Source organism: Aedes albopictus, chromosome 2, assembly GCF_035046485.1.
Source record: "Aedes albopictus strain Foshan chromosome 2, AalbF5, whole genome shotgun sequence".
Taxonomy (NCBI): domain Eukaryota; kingdom Metazoa; phylum Arthropoda; class Insecta; order Diptera; family Culicidae; genus Aedes; species Aedes albopictus.
In genome coordinates, this window is record NC_085137.1 from 2,186,129 (window position 1) to 2,205,235 (window position 19,107).

Sequence of the window (19,107 nt, forward strand, 5' to 3'; positions counted from 1 at the left end):
TTCAGAAAAACATTATTCCGAGAAAAGAGACGAACCAGCCAAGGGCTGAAAGTCTCTATAATAAAGATAAATCAATCAAATTATTCCGAGATGAGGGAACAACGTCCATAATGCCAAGGTAGGGTAAAATGGCCCAAATCATAAAATCATTCCCGAATGTGATTTTATCACGTCTACATCACACCTAGACGAGTGGTAAGTGACATCTCATAGTGACAAACGGTAAGACAGAATGGAAGAGGTGAGAAAAAAAAAACACAATGAAAGTTCAGAAACAAATTTATTAGCCAACATTTGAAATAAAACTTAACATACAATTTTTCTAAAGAATGGCACAGGTAACAGTTTTAATATTACGTGTTTTAGGCTTTCGACTTCCTGTATTTTCCCAATTTTTCATGCCTTTGGGAAAATGTATATTATATCTATAGTCTGATTGGTTTTCATTGCTTGATATGCAATCGATGGTTTGCTCTTTTTGAAGACGGTGTATCATAATTCTGTAAATTCCTAATATGTCACAGCGTGGCCCTTTGTCTATTGTTTTTTGCAACATATCAGACGATATACCAAGTTTTTCCATTAGTCTTCTGGTCTCTGATTCTAATGGTGATATTTGTCCGTTTGAGCTTGGATACATTACTTGATTTCCATGACCTTCATCTACCAGATTCTGCAAAACGTTTCTAAAATCATGTGTTTTTATATTTGAAGTGTTTGGAGTTGATTTGTGCTTCTTAGTTACTTCTATAGGACTAACTCGTTTTCTTATTACTCTCCTAAATGAAATTTTTCGTTCTTTCTGAGAATCATTATTATTATCACTTGTGTTCATGTCGGTGTGAGAGTCCGTTAAAGGATTTTTAAAATTAGTTTCTTCCTTGAGCGGACGTAGAAAATTTTCTTCTAAAACACTATTTGCGCGTTTGGTGCTACATTTAACGGTGCTTTTTGGTTGATTTATGCTTTGTATTTGATTGGCAGCAGCGACATTTGTATCTTTTGATGATCGAAGTGAACATTGTCGATGTTGGCCACTAGTGGAAAATAACCAAAATATATTTTTGCGTCGATTAGGAACCTCTCCAATATCACTTCCTTGGCCTGTTACGTCATTACTTTGAATGGAATGAAAAGCGGATGATTGCACATATTCAAACCATTGGCAATTCAATTGTTGGTCAATAGTTGGTCGACGCATTGGTGAACTTACCAAAATACGCTCTGAAAAAGAAAAAAAAAATGAGTTACACAAATGAGAATTATTTCAACTATCCCTTGTAATCTTCATCAGTGTTAGTTATCCACTTTAACGAAATTCGCGTATCTGTCAAAAGATAAGGGCACAATTGAAAGGGACGATGCTGATTACACTTATTCGAAAAAATCTTTTTTTATGTTCATGAAGCTGAAGTGCATAACGGTAAACATTACCTTCATTATTAAAATTGGCCTTCAGCACTACCTACACAGTAAAACCGCTCAGCACTAAAATGTGTAAGCCTTACTCAGAAGTGCATAATTTCCAGACCACACAAAAATATGTCACAGTTACACATTCTCAAAAAACAGCTCGTACACTCGCCTAGATGCGAAATGTCATTTTTTTTTTGTTTTCCAAGGTCACTAGTAAACCTAGCTAGATTGCTGTACAAAATTTTTTGCGAATTTAACGATTTTGCGGACACAGGAGCTGATTTTGTGAATGTGCAAGGGTTACACATTTTTGAAGTAGTCTGGAAATTATGCACTTTTGTGCTGAGCGGCGTTAGCGTGTATGTTTTTTTAAAAGAATTTCAACGATACAGTATGCGGCAGGAAAAAATGCGAAAGTGTTTTTCAACTTCAAACCTCATTTTCGTCCATTTGACATTAACCAATCTATGTTTCAACGTTCCATGATCTATAATAGGCTAGTTTTCTAAATAGTTAATTAAAAAATTTCCCATTTTGGTCACTAACCTTTACAGGGCGGCGCCTGAAGATGAAGACAACCAGAATTTTCAAACCGCAGAAAATCGCACAGGTCGCTAAATTTCGCATCTGATAAAACAAATTTTTTGATTTTCTCTACAATATCATCAAATATATGTACTTATTTCATCTGCTATGTGAAACTACATGGCTCTGGATCAGTGTGGTCTGGTTGTTCATCGAATTTGAGCTAATTTTGTTACTGTTATAGTCATTTTGTTTAATGACCATTGGGCGCGCAGTTTATTGATATCCGCTTATTAGGCCTACATTATCACATGTTAAACATCAAATATGTTCATTTTTATTTTTCAGTGCTAGAATATAGACATTGACTGATACACTGTCATGAAAAAATACACATATATAGTTATGGACATCCCTAGGCTCTACCCACGATGTTCAGGTATCCGCCTATCGTGGACTAGATGCTGACAAAGCAGTATCACCCTTGGAGACACTGAGCATAACCCCCATACCAGAATACCCTTTGGACTCCGAGCATATTGATGACACGATAAATCGATACCGGCGCACAGTAACACCGACCATCCAACGCAACCCAGAACAACCAGGCCAGTTGCCATCCGGTGAACTTTTGCTGACATCGAGAAAGCATCGAACTCAATCGGAGGACACAGGTGTGCCCTCGGTCTGGTCTGGCTCGATCAGTCAGTTGGAAGTGAACGTTTGAATCGATAGGTCTAATAGTCAGTTGAAAGCCCTTCTGGCCCAGTATAAGTGTTAGGAAGTGTGAAATGTAAAATTATAAACAAGATCATAATAAAAGTGATGGGATTAGGGTAAATTTGAAACAAGTAGTTTTTTAAAAACCCTAATGTGAAGTCCCGTCCATTTTTGGCGCAGTCGTACGGAACACTCTACGTGCAGTGCTAGTTTTTGGAAGACAATCTAGTGACAAAACCCGATCCGTGGTAATTGGACAGTAGTGCGAAAACCGAAAATTAGTGTCGAATTGACGACATCGGACGTGCCGGTAACCAAGGACTAAAAGTGTAACTGACTTGCGCAGGATTCAGCATTAAGTAGACGCTTAGCCCAACCCGTGGCGAAGCAAGAAACTAGTGACTATCTCCAGTGATCATCAGGAACCAGGCTCTTGGAAACCATCCCTCAACCCGTAGGTGATTTGCGCCGCCCGACACGAAAACTGCATCGGTGGGTTTCAACCCTTTAAGAGTGTCGAACCGTGAGTAAACAACTTTTCTTTTCCCAACCTCTCTATCATTTTGTATGCGTAGATTTAATCCCGTTCCTAAAGTTAAGCCTCTCAGGTACCACGAAAGAAACATGGAACAAGTTAATTTACAGGCAATATTTGACCAAATACAAAACTTGGAGCACAGACTTGGTGCTCTTCAAGTCGAAAACAATAATTTACAGCAGCAACAGCAACAGTTGCAACAACAGCGGCAAGCCCCCATCGTGGAGGACCGTCGCACGGACTTCTTTCGAATTCCAGACCCCATAAGAATGATCCCATCATTCGACGGGAATAAAAGACAGCTCAGTCATTGGCTTGATACAGCAAGACGAGCTTTGAATTTATGCCGACCACACGTCGCACCGGACTTATTTGCCGTGTACGAACAGGCGGTGATAAACAAGATCGAGGGCAAAGCCCGCGATATGATATGTGTAAACGGAAACCCCACTACCTTCGACGAAGTAGCGGAAATCCTACAAAGTGTCTACGGTGATCGCAATAATATTGCTACATACCAGACACAATTATGGTCACTTAAAATGACCGAATCATTACATATTTACTATAAGAAAACAAAGGAAATAATGGTTAATATGAAGTCTTTGGCAAAGCAGAATCCAACTTATGCAAACCATTGGGACGCTATTAATCATTTCCTTGAACAAGAATGTTTAGCAGCATTTATTAACGGCCTTAGTAAACCCTACTTTGGGTATGCTCAAACAGCACAACCCAGTGATTTGGAGAATGCATACGCATTCCTGTGTCGGTTCCAAAACGCTGAGAAGACGAAGTCCCACACACAAGCTGCATTCGACCAACAGCCCCATGGTAGCAAAAATTTCAAATCTTCCAATAAACCATTTAGCAAGCAACCAGACACCCCATCTACACGACACAAACCGCTATCCGACAGACAGAAAATGACACCCATGGAAGTAGACCCGTCGTTACGTTCCAGAGTTTACAATCATGACGCTGAACAGAAAAACGACGACGATACACATGACACACATAGCGAAGACGATAGTGAAGACGAAGTCAGTGAACAAAGCGTAAATTTTCAGATAGGCCTCGATCCGAGATCGTTGACTTAAATGCAATCAACGGACTTCCCTACGTAATAATGAACATTTGTGGTAAGGACGCAAAAATACTTGTGGATAGTGGATCAAACAAAAATTTCATTTCGCCCAGCCTGATTCCAAAATCAAAACAGCTAAAATGCAAAACCCTCAAAATTTCTAATAGCTCAGGACGGCATGCGGCCGATCAAAAATTCATCACGACAATTTTTGGCCTCAAGCAAAAAGTTACCTTCTACCTTTTAAATTTCCACAATTTTTTTGACGGAATCCTTGGATACGAAACCCTCTCCGACATCGAAGCACTGATCGACGTGAACAACCACAAAATAATCCTTCCCCACAAAACAATCCCGATGCAAATTAGGAAATTAGGCCCTTCGCAGATTACGCTGACAGAGAACTCTACGCGAATGATCAAACTACCCGTTTTACAGAATAATGGCAACGTTTACCTCCCTAACGACATACAAATTGCCAACGCTGTAATCCCTTCTGGGTTGTACCAAGCAGAAAATGGTTTTGTAAACGCTCCAATAAGAAACTTTGGCAAATCTGTCACCTTCCATTGGACAAAGCCAGCAAAAACTATTCAAGTAGCAGAAGTTAACAATATGAATTCACATCATTCTTATCAAGCGTCTCACATACCCTCTTCTGAATTGGAAACAATGATTAGAATAAAACATCTCAACAACGAAGAAAAATCTGCATTACTGAAAATCCTTTCTAAAAATTCCAAAATTTTTCATAATGATTCAGAAAAGTTGTCTTGCACTTCTGCAATTCAACATCGAATAAAAACTACAGATGATATTCCAGTTCATACCAAAACGTACCGATACCCTCATGTCCATAAAGCTGAAGTGGAGAAGCAAATCAACGAAATGTTGGAGGACGGTATTATTCAAAATTCTATTTCCCCCTGGACATCTCCAATCTGGATTGTTCCAAAAAAACTGGATGCAAGCGGAAAAAAGAAATGGCGTGTTGTCATAGACTACCGCAAATTAAATGAAAAAACTGTCGATGATAAATTCCCCATCCCGCGAATTGAAGAAATCCTTGACAGGCTCGGCCGTAGTACCTATTTTACTACACTGGATCTTAAATCTGGATTCCACCAGATTGAGGTACATCCAAAAGACAGGCCGAAAACTGCTTTCAGTACAGAGAAAGGGCACTTCGAATTCATCCGCATGCCCTTTGGATTAAAAAACGCGCCAGCAACTTTTCAGCGCGTAATGAACCACATTCTTGGAAATCTCATTGGAAATTGTTGCCTAGTTTACCTAGACGACATTATTATTTTTGGTAGCTCGTTACAGCACCACATCGATAACCTTAACAAAGTGCTTCAACGGCTTGCTCAAGCCAACCTTAAAATTCAATTTGACAAATGTGAATTTCTTCAGAAACAATGTGAATTTTTGGGGCACATAGTAACCCAAGATGGCATTAAACCCAATCCAAATAAAATTGAAAAAATCCTTAATTGGCCAATCCCAAAAACAACTACTCAAATCAAAGGCTTCCTAGGACTTCTTGGATACTACAGAAAATTTATTCGAGATTTTGCAAAATTAACGAAACCTCTAACCAGGTGCTTGAAAAAAGATACAAAAATTGTCCACAACGAAGAATTTATTAGTTGTTTTAATGATTGCAAACAGTTACTAACGAGCGACCCTATTCTAAAATACCCCGACTTCAATGGAAAATTCATTCTTGAAACTGACGCAAGCGACTTTGCTTTAGGAGCCGTTTTGTCTCAGAAATTCGAAGATGGCAAAGAGCATCCTGTTGCATATGCCTCTAGAACGCTGAATCAAGCAGAATGCAACTATTCTGCCACGGAAAAAGAATTGTTGGCCATTGTATGGGCAACGAAACATTTTAGACCATATATTTACGGAACCTCTTTCGAAATTCGAACCGACCATAAACCACTTGTGTGGCTCCGGCAGAAAAATGATCTGAACAGGAGACTTTTACACTGGAAACTAGCTCTCGAAGAGCTCGAATTTGAAATCAAGTATAAGAAAGGTACTCTAAACGCTAATGCAGATGCACTGTCTCGTATTAACCCTGAAGATAAAACAGAAGTAAACGCCAACTCTACCTCCAGCGATGACATGACACAACACTCCGCGGACACTGACGATAACGACTTCATCCCGTCAACGGAAAGACCCCTTAACGGATTTGGAAATCAGATTGTACTGGTAGAGACAGATGAAGATAGTCGTGAATCCTTGACCCCATTTAAAAACTTCCACAGAATAACTATAAAGAAGGTACATTTTGGTCCAGCAGCCCTGATCAATATTCTTAAGGAATACGCTTCAACGAAATGCGCTACCGGTCTTTATTGTAGCGAAAGTATCCTTAATAGGCTGCAAACTATTTATAAAACTTACTTTTCAAGAGCAAAATCATTAAAAATTTTCTGGACACAAAGATTGTTAGAAGACGTAACAGATGAGCTGGAACAGGACCTGATCATCGAACGGCAACACAACGCGAACCACAGAGGTATCATTGAGACAAAGGCACACATCTCAAGAAGGTACTTTTTCCCAGGAATGAAGAGCAAAATTTCAAAGTTTATCAACATCTGCAAACTTTGTCAAAAGGCTAAGTATGAAAGGCGACCATATAAACAAAAATTCCAATTAACAGCAACACCATCCAGGCCGTTGCAAATTGTTCATATGGATATATTCATAATCAGAAATAGAAATTATCTAACACTTTGTGATAAGTTCTCCAGACTAACAATGGCTATCCCAATTAAAACACGGAATACTATACACATTCTAAGAGCACTAACCCACTTCTTCGCTAACGTTGGAAAACCTTCCTTTCTCTTCATGGATCAGGAAGCATCATTTACCTCAACAACAGTTAAAGAATTCCTTGAGGAAAACGATGTAGAGTACCATTATACGAGTGTTGGACAATCCTCTTCGAATGGTACTGTGGAAATCGTCCATAGGACTATTAGAGAATTGCACAACATCTTAAGTATGAAGGATTCAACTAAAGATTTGTCCGAAACGGCAAAAATTAATCTTGCAGTTTCCATATATAATGACTCAATACACTCTCAAACAAAGTTAACTCCAAAAGAGTTATTTTTTGGCTTCAGAAACGAGGACCCTGTCCCCGAAGATCTCGATGAAAGAATAAGACTGAAGGAGGAATTTTACAGGATTTTGTCTCAAAAACAATTAGAGAAAAAACGTTCAGACTTAGAAAAACTGAACATAAACAGAGAAGATCCTGAAAACTTCCTTCCAAATGAAACGGTCTTCGAAAGAAAAAGGAATAACTTGAAGCACCAAGAGAGGTATAGAGAAATACAAGTCAAAGATAATTTAGAGTCAAATATAATCGACGAGAATGGGAGAAAAGTCCACAAAACAAAATTAAAACGTAAACGTAAAACTTAATTTCGACGTAGAACTAATTGCACCTTTTTGTCTTCTTTCCCTTCTTCTCCTGTCATTTCAGCTCGAAGATGACACACAAACACCCGATACTTTTTTGTCTTACAATTATGATGTTTTTCAATCCTATTTACTCTGCTTACTTGGAAATCCTTGAACTTAATGAAAATCCCGGTATAGTTGCGTTCAAGACTAATTCAGTCTTTATAAAAGAAGGATCTCACACACTATTCCATAGATTTAATTTATTTTCCTTTACCGTCGTTCTCAAGCAGTATGAATCCATTATTTTGAACATTGAAGAAAACCCAAAGATAGCAGAACTAGTTAAAATTCTTAAACAAAAGCAGAGTCAGGCTTATTTTATCCTTGAAAATTTAACCGCTAGAAGTAGAAAAACAAAACGATCTCTTAATTTTCTTGGGTCCACCATAAAAATGATTACAGGGAATCTCGATAATGAAGATTTGTTAAAAATAGAAAACCAACTTGAAATTCTTAAAAATTCAAATAACCTTTTAGTAACAGAGAATAATGAACAAATTCAAATTAATAAATTGTTTGAGGAAAGGATTAACAATATTACTAAACAAGCTTATAGACAGTCTAGGGAAATAGATAGCATCATTAAACAGACAAGACTGAGCTTAGACAGACCTGTCGAATGGGAACATCTCCTGCACCTACACAACATCATCTTCAACATCGACATGATCAACCAGCAGCTGTCTACAATTTTCGAGGCCATTCAGTTGTCCAAGTTGGGTTTAATTTCAAAGGCTTTCTTACAACCATCAGAGCTAGAATTTGCAACGAATCTGTTGGAGTCACAAGGCGTGGTGATTAACAGCTATGACCAAGTTTATGAGTTTTTGGAACCCATAGCATTCCACAATAACTCAGACATAATCCTACTCATAAAAATTCCTAAATTCAGGCAAGGAGAATTTGTGCAACTCCAAATAGAAGCCATTCCACGACAGTTTAAAATCATACCGATAAATGCAACAAAAGCCATTGTTGGTAACAATGAGTCTTACCTAATTTCCCATCCATGCATGAACATCGAGCGTAGCATCATCTGCGACGTCCAGATCTTGTTTAACACTTCAAATGACGGATGCTTACATGAGTTACTAAGAGGAAATACGGGTAACTGTACCTTCATTAGATCTCCAATGAAACCTGACACAAAGGAAATCGAGAATCTCGGACTGTTAGTTAAAAACTCTGTTGATCCGACTTCGATGCAAAACAGTTGTGGATATGGTCCGAGGAATTTAACAGGAACATTTCTCATGTCATTTAGAGATTGTTCCATCACCCTCAACGGAAAAACCTTTACCAGCAAAACATTCAGAGGAGAATCCAGACATGTCATCTTACCCCTACATTCAGTTAGCGTAGATGAGTCACAGACAGAACCAGAATCCATTGACTATATGGAACAACTGCACATTAGGAATCGTCATAAGCTGGAGCACTTAGAAACAGCAAACAAAAGGACTAAAGTGCTCAACATAGTAGGAATAGTTCTCATCACATGCTTCGTAGCAGTAATTTTCGCTTTTCTTACGAGAGAAGTTCGTAAACTCAAAATGAAGCTGACAATACGGATCCCTGCAAACAATGCGTTGGAAAGCTCTCAAACAATATTGAACCGAGACGGTTCAAACTAAGGCGGGGGAAGTTATGGACATCCCTAGGCTCTACCCACGATGTTCAGGTATCCGCCTATCGTGGACTAGATGCTGACAAAGCAGTATCACCCTTGGAGACACTGAGCATAACCCCCATACCAGAATACCCTTTGGACTCCGAGCATATTGATGACACGATAAATCGATACCGGCGCACAGTAACACCGACCATCCAACGCAACCCAGAACAACCAGGCCAGTTGCCATCCGGTGAACTTTTGCTGACATCGAGAAAGCATCGAACTCAATCGGAGGACACAGGTGTGCCCTCGGTCTGGTCTGGCTCGATCAGTCAGTTGGAAGTGAACGTTTGAATCGATAGGTCTAATAGTCAGTTGAAAGCCCTTCTGGCCCAGTATAAGTGTTAGGAAGTGTGAAATGTAAAATTATAAACAAGAACATAATAAAAGTGATGGGATTAGGGTAAATTTGAAACAAGTAGTTTTTTAAAAACCCTAATGTGAAGTCCCGTCCATTTTTATATATCCTATATGTAGCGTGTAATAGTGCCTTGAACTTTTCGCATTTTTTCCTGCCGCACCCTGTATAATAGTTAAGACGCGTTTCGGTGATGCAAGAGAAACATACTGGCAAAAATCTAAAAGGCACGTAGAATGTTATAAATCTATGACTCCTACTTACGTATTAGTCGGCAACATGGTAAACTAAATGATGTCAATATTTCGTATTCTCCCTTCAAAACAGCTGTTCTTAACAGTGGAATTGTAGATCCTTTGAATGGCATCTTTGCATGCAGCATGAAATAGAGTAATACACCCAAGGCCCATACGTCTACCTGTAAAAAGTAAATTAGAGTTTAAATACTTCTTAGGAAATTCAACTTCGAGAACAAAAGAAGCATTAGACTATCAAATATTATTGTGAAAAACTACATACATATTTTCCAACATTTTTTTACATGTCTTTTTCATAAATCGGGTACATGAAGTAGCGTAGTACGTACTTCTACGTCATAATTTGAATCAAATACTGTTAGAAGAATGAGGTAGGTATATAGTTTTTGCAATATAAACTAGCAACATTGCCTTTAGAAAAAATAAAAATACATAGAAATTTGTTCAACGAAAATATGCGTATGAAAAATCAGTGTAATCCCCATAATATTTTGGATCCTTACCCCACTCCTACGAATTTTCAATTGCTTAAACAATTTTTTACATAGTGAAATCATTTGAAATAATTACGAAACTAGACTAAACACTTGAAGCTATAAATCTCTATAATGTTTTAATCGATATAAAAATGCAGTGCAATATGTGAGACCACGCATAACTCGCGAACGGAACGTCAGATTTGGATGGTCTTCTTTTTGTTCTGTTAGTTTTCGCCCAAAAAAGGTTGGTTTATGAGACAAAAAAAAAACTTGAGGAAATTGAGATTTTTTTTATATGTTATTGAGTTTGTTGTGCTGTGCTTTTTGGGCAATGTTTAGTACGTCAAAAACGCAGTAGGCAAAACAAAATGCAGATGGGACTGATTTGAGCTACGCGGCAGTTTGACACATGTAAAGAAATAAATTTATGTATAAGTGTACAATTACTTACTGGTCCTCCAACATAGTGATCATCGCTGAATAATTCAGGCGCTGCATAAGGGGGTGAGCCACAAAATGTATCTAAATGCTGACTGGAACCGTTATTGAGCTGAGTACTGAACCCAAAATCCGCCAGTTTGATTCTTTCCTCGTTAACCATCAAAATATTCTCTGCTTTTATGTCACGATGTACGTAACCTAGATTATGCTGCGAAATAAAGCAAAATTAGTAATTAAACCTGGTAATCATCTCAATTATCTACCAAATATTTCACAGCAACAAGAAGCTGATAAAATATGATGGCTGCATGATTTTCCTCTAGTGCACCAATTTCCACTATTCTACTGTACAGTTCTCCACCAGGAATCCATTCACTGACGAGGTAAATTTTTCCTATCGTGTCTATAACCTCAAATAATCTGGAAAGTAAGTGTAGAATTAGCTGATGTTCAAATACAAAATAAAAACAAAACAAAACATGGCAAGTGTTTACTCATGTAGTGGAACTTACGTATTTTCGGTTTTGTTCTCTTCGTCAAGAGTGCCTCAAATCCTTCCCAACCAAGCTGAATTATATGGCCAAGTTTCAGGAAATGACCCCATGACGAAGAGAAGAAATCTGCCAACAATACCCTAAGTCACCCTACATATTATTTTCGTGTTTACATAATATTGTTTCTTTTTACCTTAATATGAATGGATGAAATGCTGCTTCGAGTGTTGTAACTTCTCTTGACAGCATACGAAGAGCCTTAGCATCTAGCCGACTAGTATCCACAACTTTGATGGCCACTTTATCTGCGAACAAAAACGTTTTCATTGAGTAATAAACACGCTTGTCCCACGATTTTTCCGTATTTTTTTTTTAATTGTGATTTTTATTGTGATTATTCTTTCAAATTACTTTTTTCTAGTATGTGTCAAGTGGTTCGCACTAAAAAAGTATATCAGTCGCGGATAATATAGATATATGTGTCTAAAATAAGTATTCATAGTGGACATGGAAAGAAAGCGTTTAATTTTTATGTGATTCTTTTTTTGTGCTTCTTTCAACATTAGTGTCAGTGAAAAATAATATGCTTTCTTGTATGCTTAGCCTTGAGCGTCATATTCATGTTTTAGGACACTGGGTACAGCATACAGAAAGTCGACAATAGTGCATAAAGACTCGACTTTAAACACTTAACCTACCCGAGCAGAGGTCAAGTACTGACGATCAAAATGTGATATTGGTTTGTTTGAGATAAGAGGTAAAAGTACTGAAAATAATAGCAAAAAATTTGTTTTGAACCATCTAACCAATAGCAAAATTTGATATATGAAGATCAATCAAATAGCTCACTGCTATTGGTTAGATCTTACCGAGAACTAAATGTGCTATGATGATGATGTTTCAGGAGTGAAATTGAGATATTATTTTCAGTACTTTTACCTCTTATCTCAAACAAACCAATATCACTTTTTACTCTACACGGGTAGTAAAACGTTGGCATCAATATGGGATGCACTTTTACGCCAGCGTAGTGCGCCTAATGTCACAATGAAGCGCTGCCGATTATATAACACATCAAATAAATTAGATTAGTATCCTACAAGGCACGATGATAGAAGAATATTATTGAGAAAACAATATCGCTCAGTTACCCAGTAATCGAAAGGTAAGAGTCTCCCATTTGATTCGATTCTAAGTACAAAATGATTTATCGGGAGATTTCACGTATTCCAGGGGTTTTCAGATCGTACACCGCGGTGCACTTGGTGTACCGCAAAGTCTTGTCAAGTGCACCGCCATAGTTCTTTAGTTGGGAACAAGCTACAAATTTGATAAAAACCCAGATCAATCCACCTAGTGGTGATGGTGCCTTTCTCGTCGAATATGTACTCATGATCTTTCCGTCGATGCAATCAATGTTACCTTAGAGTCAATGGTCAGCCCCAAATCTCTGTGCTTTGGTAACGAAAGAGAAGGAGGAAATGCTCATAACAGCGATCTGGGACTGTACCACTTACGAGTTTCTGAATCATGAGAATACTGTATTTAGAAAATCCAGAATTTTATCAAAGCCATCATCGAATTAGGGCACCTTTTCCGACGTTATGTTCAACGTACGGGCAGAGCAGAAAGTATCAGTCCTTTCAGTTGACTGCTTGACCACCATCACTGGAGACTGTTTCATACCAAGATGACAATTACTAGCCAGGATTAAACTTTTTTCACAGATCACTTTGACAAGGATTTAGCTGCACACATTATGCTATATTTTATTATCATTGGTTATAAAATTCAGGTAGAATTTGTAATGTAGTAATTTGAATTGCCAATGCTATATCACATTCAAATATCAACCACATTAAAGATCTCGCCCTCCAGTCCCATCAAAATTTTGTGCAGTAATTTTAGACGCAAATAAAGATTTAAAAGAATGTTCGGGGCTGATGCGCTTGAATTTTAATTTTTCCCATACAACGTTGACCCATTCTACTGTAAATTTACGTCTCAGGAATCCAAAATGGTGTGATTTGATGAGATCACTTTAGTTTTTTTTATAGGTTTTTGCATCTCTTACACATATCCATCGCTTGCATTGATTTAGTTCACTTTCGTAATTCCGCTGAAGAACCCAACGCTGCCTGCTTCTGCAACACCACCTGTGGTCTCTTATGTAGTCTGAGTCTATTATGTATTGCTTACGAGACCCCCGCAACTAAAAATTCTACCGGTAGTAACTTCGGTGGTGTGTGGCTATTTTCTTATTATCCATGCATCACGTTACTGATAAAAAAGCGATTTGATGTACCGCAAGCATGGGTTTGATGCAATTTTATACATGTCCACTTCCAGTGGGGCACCCTTAACCGGATCCGGAAAATTTACATGGTTCATTTTTACATTTGACCAATTCCGGCAGGACACTTGAACCGGTTGTGGAACACTACCGGTGGTCTCTAACGTAATCTGAGCTGATTTTCTTGAAAGCCGTTCATCAGCTTATCGAAAAAACCGCGATTTGATGAAGCGCATGCATGAAGTTTGGTTCCCTTCTACATTTGACCACATCCGGAGGGACACCGGGAACCGATTCCGGGACTCTACTAGTTTTCCCAAGCATGAACTGAGATATTTTTTCTTGGAAACCGTTCATCAGGATACCTTAAAAGCCATTTGATGTGTCGCGAATATTTTTTGATTCTCTTTTACATTCGGCCTCTTTCAGCGAGACACCTCGAACCGATTCCTATCAGTAGTTTCTATTGTGGGTTTAGCTTATTTTCTTGCTGATCGTACAAGTTATCGAAAAGGGCACGATTTGATGTGTCGCATGCATGGGTTTGTTTGGCCACTTCCGGCGGGACACCCGGAACCGGTTCCGGTATGCCACCGGTTTAGATATGGTCTGAGCTTATTTTCTTGTCTACCGTTAATCAGGTTATGGAGAAAGCTGCGATTTGATGTGTCGCATGCATGGGTTTGGTTCACTTTTATATTTGGCCACTTCCGGCGGGAAACCCGGAACCGGTTCTGGAACACTACCGGTTCAGGTATAGTCTGCGACTATTTTCCTGCTTACTATTCATCAGATAATCGAAAATGCCATGGTTTGATGGGTCGCATGCATGGGTTTGTTGCAATTTCATATCTGCCCCTTCCTGGGGTACGGGTCCGGAACACCTAAATGGCCATAACTCCGGAACGGCTGGACCGATTCAAACCATTTTCAATAGGAAACAATGGGACAATATTCCGCGTCGATTGAAACCAAAAGTGTTGAAATCGGATGATATTTACTATCCAAAAGTGAGGTGACATTTTTGTACACATACACACATACACACGCACACACACACACACACATACATACATACACACACACATACACACACACAGACATCATCTCAACTCATCGAGCTGAGTCGAATAGTATATAAGACTTGGCCCTCCGGGGTTTCTATCAAGACTTCATTTTTGGAGTGAACATATAGCCTTTCGGTACACCTTGGTGTACGAGAAAGGCAAAAATATTCGATAAATTGATTGACAATCGACGTGAGTGAGTGTCTGATAGCAATGTTTTTTGAATATAGTATTTAAAATACGCAATCTTTGAAACCTTCACGAAAATAAGGTATGAAGCATTGTAGCAAATACATATTAAAGTACAAAATGAGTTTCTAATCAATCATGAGACACCAGGAGCCTAAACTAGATATGCAACGAATTCTTTAAAAATAGCGCCGATAATAAACATTTTGCAAGGTGATCGTGATTTATCTTCGAGAACCTCGAATGTAATTAGGCTACTATTTCCATGTACAGTAGACGTTCGATAACTGCAACATGTTTACGTTTCACTTAGCGAACGAAAATCCGATAACTGCAACGCCTGACAGTGTCACCAAACCTTCAACTGACGTAAAACGAACGTGAACTCCATCCAATTGTTCGTTTGGGCTAACATGGCGCACCATTCTGACATTTTCTGGTGTAATAACTGTAAATTTGTTGTATTATCGAGCTTGCAGGTAAAAAGCATTGCACCGACCGAACATCTATTGTAGTGATCTTTCAATTATCTTTCAAGTAATTTACCAAGCTTCTTAGTGAAATCTTGCTTATGACTATTTGAGAACTTCCTCATATACCTATTTCATGAGTTTTCCGTAAAATCAGATATGAACAAATAAAAAAGGAATTAAAAACATTCAAAAACTCCATGTCAGTGAAATTTTTAGAAAATTAGGAACAGTTTTGTATCCTGCACTAGGCTCTACGAAGCAGTATTTTCCAAAAATCATACCAGAAATCTGCTAGGGATCAACACAGTGCTACTACCAGGAACAGATTAGCCTGAAAACAAGATGCTAACTTCGTTGAGAGTTCGTGAACAGTCTTGTTCATAAATGTCTAAGAATTACAAGTCAGTGTCAAAATCATATCGGCACGCGAAGCTTGCGTCTAAAAACATTTCTAATAAGCTTCAAATGTAAGATTTAAAAAATTTCAAAAAGTGCACCGCGTACAAATTAATTTCCAAAAGAGCACCGCGAGACAAATGGTCTGAAAACCCCTATCAGATTGTATATTCAGTAAAAAAAAAACAGATGGAAATTGATCATAGGCGAATCAATTGTCAATGTTTTTCTTCGCAATCGAACTAATACTTTTAAAGGCGTCGCAGATAGTGGTCCTAAGGGTTCATGGAGGTGTTATTATTACTGCCACAAAGTGTGAATATATGGAAGCTCATGGTGTTGCGTGTCGCTTAATGTTAGTATGCGTACGATGTTCAGTTGCGTTTGCTATAAAAACTGCCATTCATTTTGAACCAACCGTATTTGACGCTGTCTTATCTAATAAACGTGTTATTTTACTTGATAATATTATCCTCTCATCTAGGTAGGGTATCGCGCCACTTGGGCGGTGGCTTCTATATTCGTCTGTTTTCCACTATAACTCAGTCAATTTTGAACCAATTGACTTGAAACGTTGTACACGGGTAGATACTATACCTATCTCACCACATTCCAAAAGTTGTGTCAATTGGTTCAAATTTGACTGAGTTATAGTGGAAAATAGACGAATATAGAAGCTAACGCCCAAGTAGCGCGATTCCCTACTAGAAATGAGCCGAACCGATTGTGAGTCAACTAAAAAACTGCGATAAAGTGTGTACCGGTTTTAAGTGGGAACCGAACTTTTTGCATCAAATCATTTGACAAAATTAGGTGGCATATGGGCATTTTTTTATTACCGTACGGGATTGGGCCGAAGGGTCACAGATTTTCATGAAACTTTTTCCACAGGCAGGGCTCATGGATACACGAACAAAAAAAATAGAGAAAAATCCAGAGTAACCTTTTTTCCCGGAACATTCAGGTGACAATTCTTTGTTTTCCCCTGACACTATTTACTTTGAAAAATCATAACTCAAGAAATCAGACACGAATGCCACTTAAGTGGTAAAGTGTCTTAAATATATATAGATAATAATAATAATAACTCAAGAACGAAGCATCATAGAAACAAAGTTTTTTTTTTTAAAATGAAAGCAAATTTTCTCAGAAATCCAAAAAAAATATGAACTGGAAAAAGTTTACCACAAAATTTTCCCCAGTTGAGAAAATTCGTAAAAATGCCGGAAAAACAATGCCCGAATCGTAAAAAAAACATCAAAAAATATTTTCGAGAAGGTTATTTATTCTATAAACTTTAATCGCTGAAATTTTTGGAATGCACTTTTTTTCGTTTTTGAGTTATAACCAATTTTGTTGGAAAATGTCCAAATGTGTCGTATAAGCCTTTTCTGTGAAAAATCATAACTCGAGAACGAAGCAACGTAGAAACAAAGTTTTTTAATGAAAATGAAAGCAAATTTTCTCAGGAATCAAAAATAATCATGTACGCATATATTGTTATCACATAATTGGACATAGCTCAAAAATGAAAAACAAGTGCTTCCCAAAAATTTCAGCCATCAAACCTTATGAAACTACGTTCTCAAAAATATATTTTTTAAATTCCCCACGAGTTCTGGCATAGTTTTTCCGGCTTTTCTTTATGAATTTCCACAACGGTGAAAAATTTTGTGGAAAACTTTTTTCTTTTCATATATTTTTTTTTTTTGATTCCTGCTTTTATGTGAGAAGAAAAAGAAAAAGCTTATATGATACATTTGGACATTTTTCAACAAAATTTCGTGAATCTTGTAGGGATCATCATGGGTCTCCACGGGTTTCATCCAGTCTTTAATCATTTTCATTACTGGCCTACTAACCAAAATGCACTTGTTGCCTTACCGATCACGGACTCAACTTGAGCATTCCAGTTCAGTTTAGCATCCAGTATCAAACCTAAGTATTTGACTCGATCACTAGGATGGATTTGTATCCCTCCAAACCGAAAAGCTTTTAGGTTGATCTTCCTTCTCCTAGTGAAAGGGACAATTACGACTTTTGACGGGTTGATGCTAAGGCCCTCCTTAATACACCATGAATGTGTATAGTTTAGGGCCCTTTGCATTCTCTCCAAAACAGTTTCGTCATACTTTCCTCTCACTATTATGACTATATCGTCTGCAAAGCCCACAACTTTGAAACCTCTTTCCTTCAAGCTTCTTAGAAGATCGTCTATAGCTAAGGACCACATTAGTGGTGAGAGGACTCCTCCTTGAGGACAACCCTTCGTTGCCCTTACTGTTATAGATGATCTTCCCAGCTCAGAGATGATTTATCTTTTTGCAAGCACATTATAAATCCAATGTATGATACATTGGTCGAAGTTTTTATTCTCCATGGCACGCTTCATAGATCAATAGGAGGCATTATTAAATGCTCCTTCTATATCTAAAAGGGCGCATAGAGTTATTTCTTTGGCTGAAAACGTTTTTTCCACCTTAGTTACTAGCGAATGAAGTGCCATAACCGTTGACTTTTAGATAGATAAGCAAACTGGAAGTCAGATAGGGGATGCTCTTTTATGTAAGAAGAATGGATAAAATCCTTCAAAACCTTGTAACCTGCTCCTCTGGCTTGATGGTTGTGGCGGGTAATCAATGCTCTCGCGTTAGGGGCTTTAACAGTGCTCCCAGCCACAGCAATCAATACAGAAGTTTTGGTTAGCTTTCTACCATGTCAAATCACCACACCAAACAACACTATCAACAGAACATACTCATCAGATCGATCGTTGTTAATTATCGATTGATCGCGCCGCATGCCTCAATGGATGCTCCGCTGGGCGCAAGCTGCTTACCAAAATTAGTTATTCAACAACCGACCCTACATCACCCATAATAAAAGCACCTTCTTATTCATTATAATACGCACCAAGTAGAATATTGCCATAAAGTATAAATAACCGGTATTAGGAACCCCAACAGTGATCCACTCATGCTCTGATAAGAGAATAATTTATCATTCGATGGTACGAAGGCCGAACCCTAATGAGTACTACAGGATCGCACATCACTCACGAGCGCACAATGTCGACAACCAATAAATCTACGAAAACTCAATAGCCAGCCTTCAGTTGTCGGTTCATCGTCAAACAGACTAGTTAGTGCGAAAGTTCGAGTGTTTTATCCACGCATCCAGCAGTCTGACCGATGTGAGTCA

The 19,107-nt window shown here is 38.1% G+C and overlaps 1 protein-coding gene across 2 annotated transcripts in view; it reads right to left on the bottom strand.

Moving 5' to 3' along the window:
- Positions 1–261: 261 nt before the first annotated feature.
- Positions 262–19,107, bottom strand: part of LOC109420458 (MAP/microtubule affinity-regulating kinase 3) — a 28,917-nt gene continuing 10,071 nt past the window's right edge. For both annotated transcript variants that reach the window (XM_029864321.2, XM_029864323.2), the window contains 5 exons: positions 11,682–11,793; positions 11,258–11,414; positions 11,005–11,202; positions 10,082–10,235; positions 262–1,224 (listed from right to left, as the gene is read on the bottom strand). In XM_029864321.2, coding sequence (XP_029720181.2) covers positions 323–1,224; positions 10,082–10,235; positions 11,005–11,202; positions 11,258–11,414; positions 11,682–11,793 — 1,523 coding nt within the window. In that variant the 3' untranslated portion in view covers positions 262–322. The remainder of the gene's footprint in view (positions 1,225–10,081; positions 10,236–11,004; positions 11,203–11,257; positions 11,415–11,681; positions 11,794–19,107) is intronic.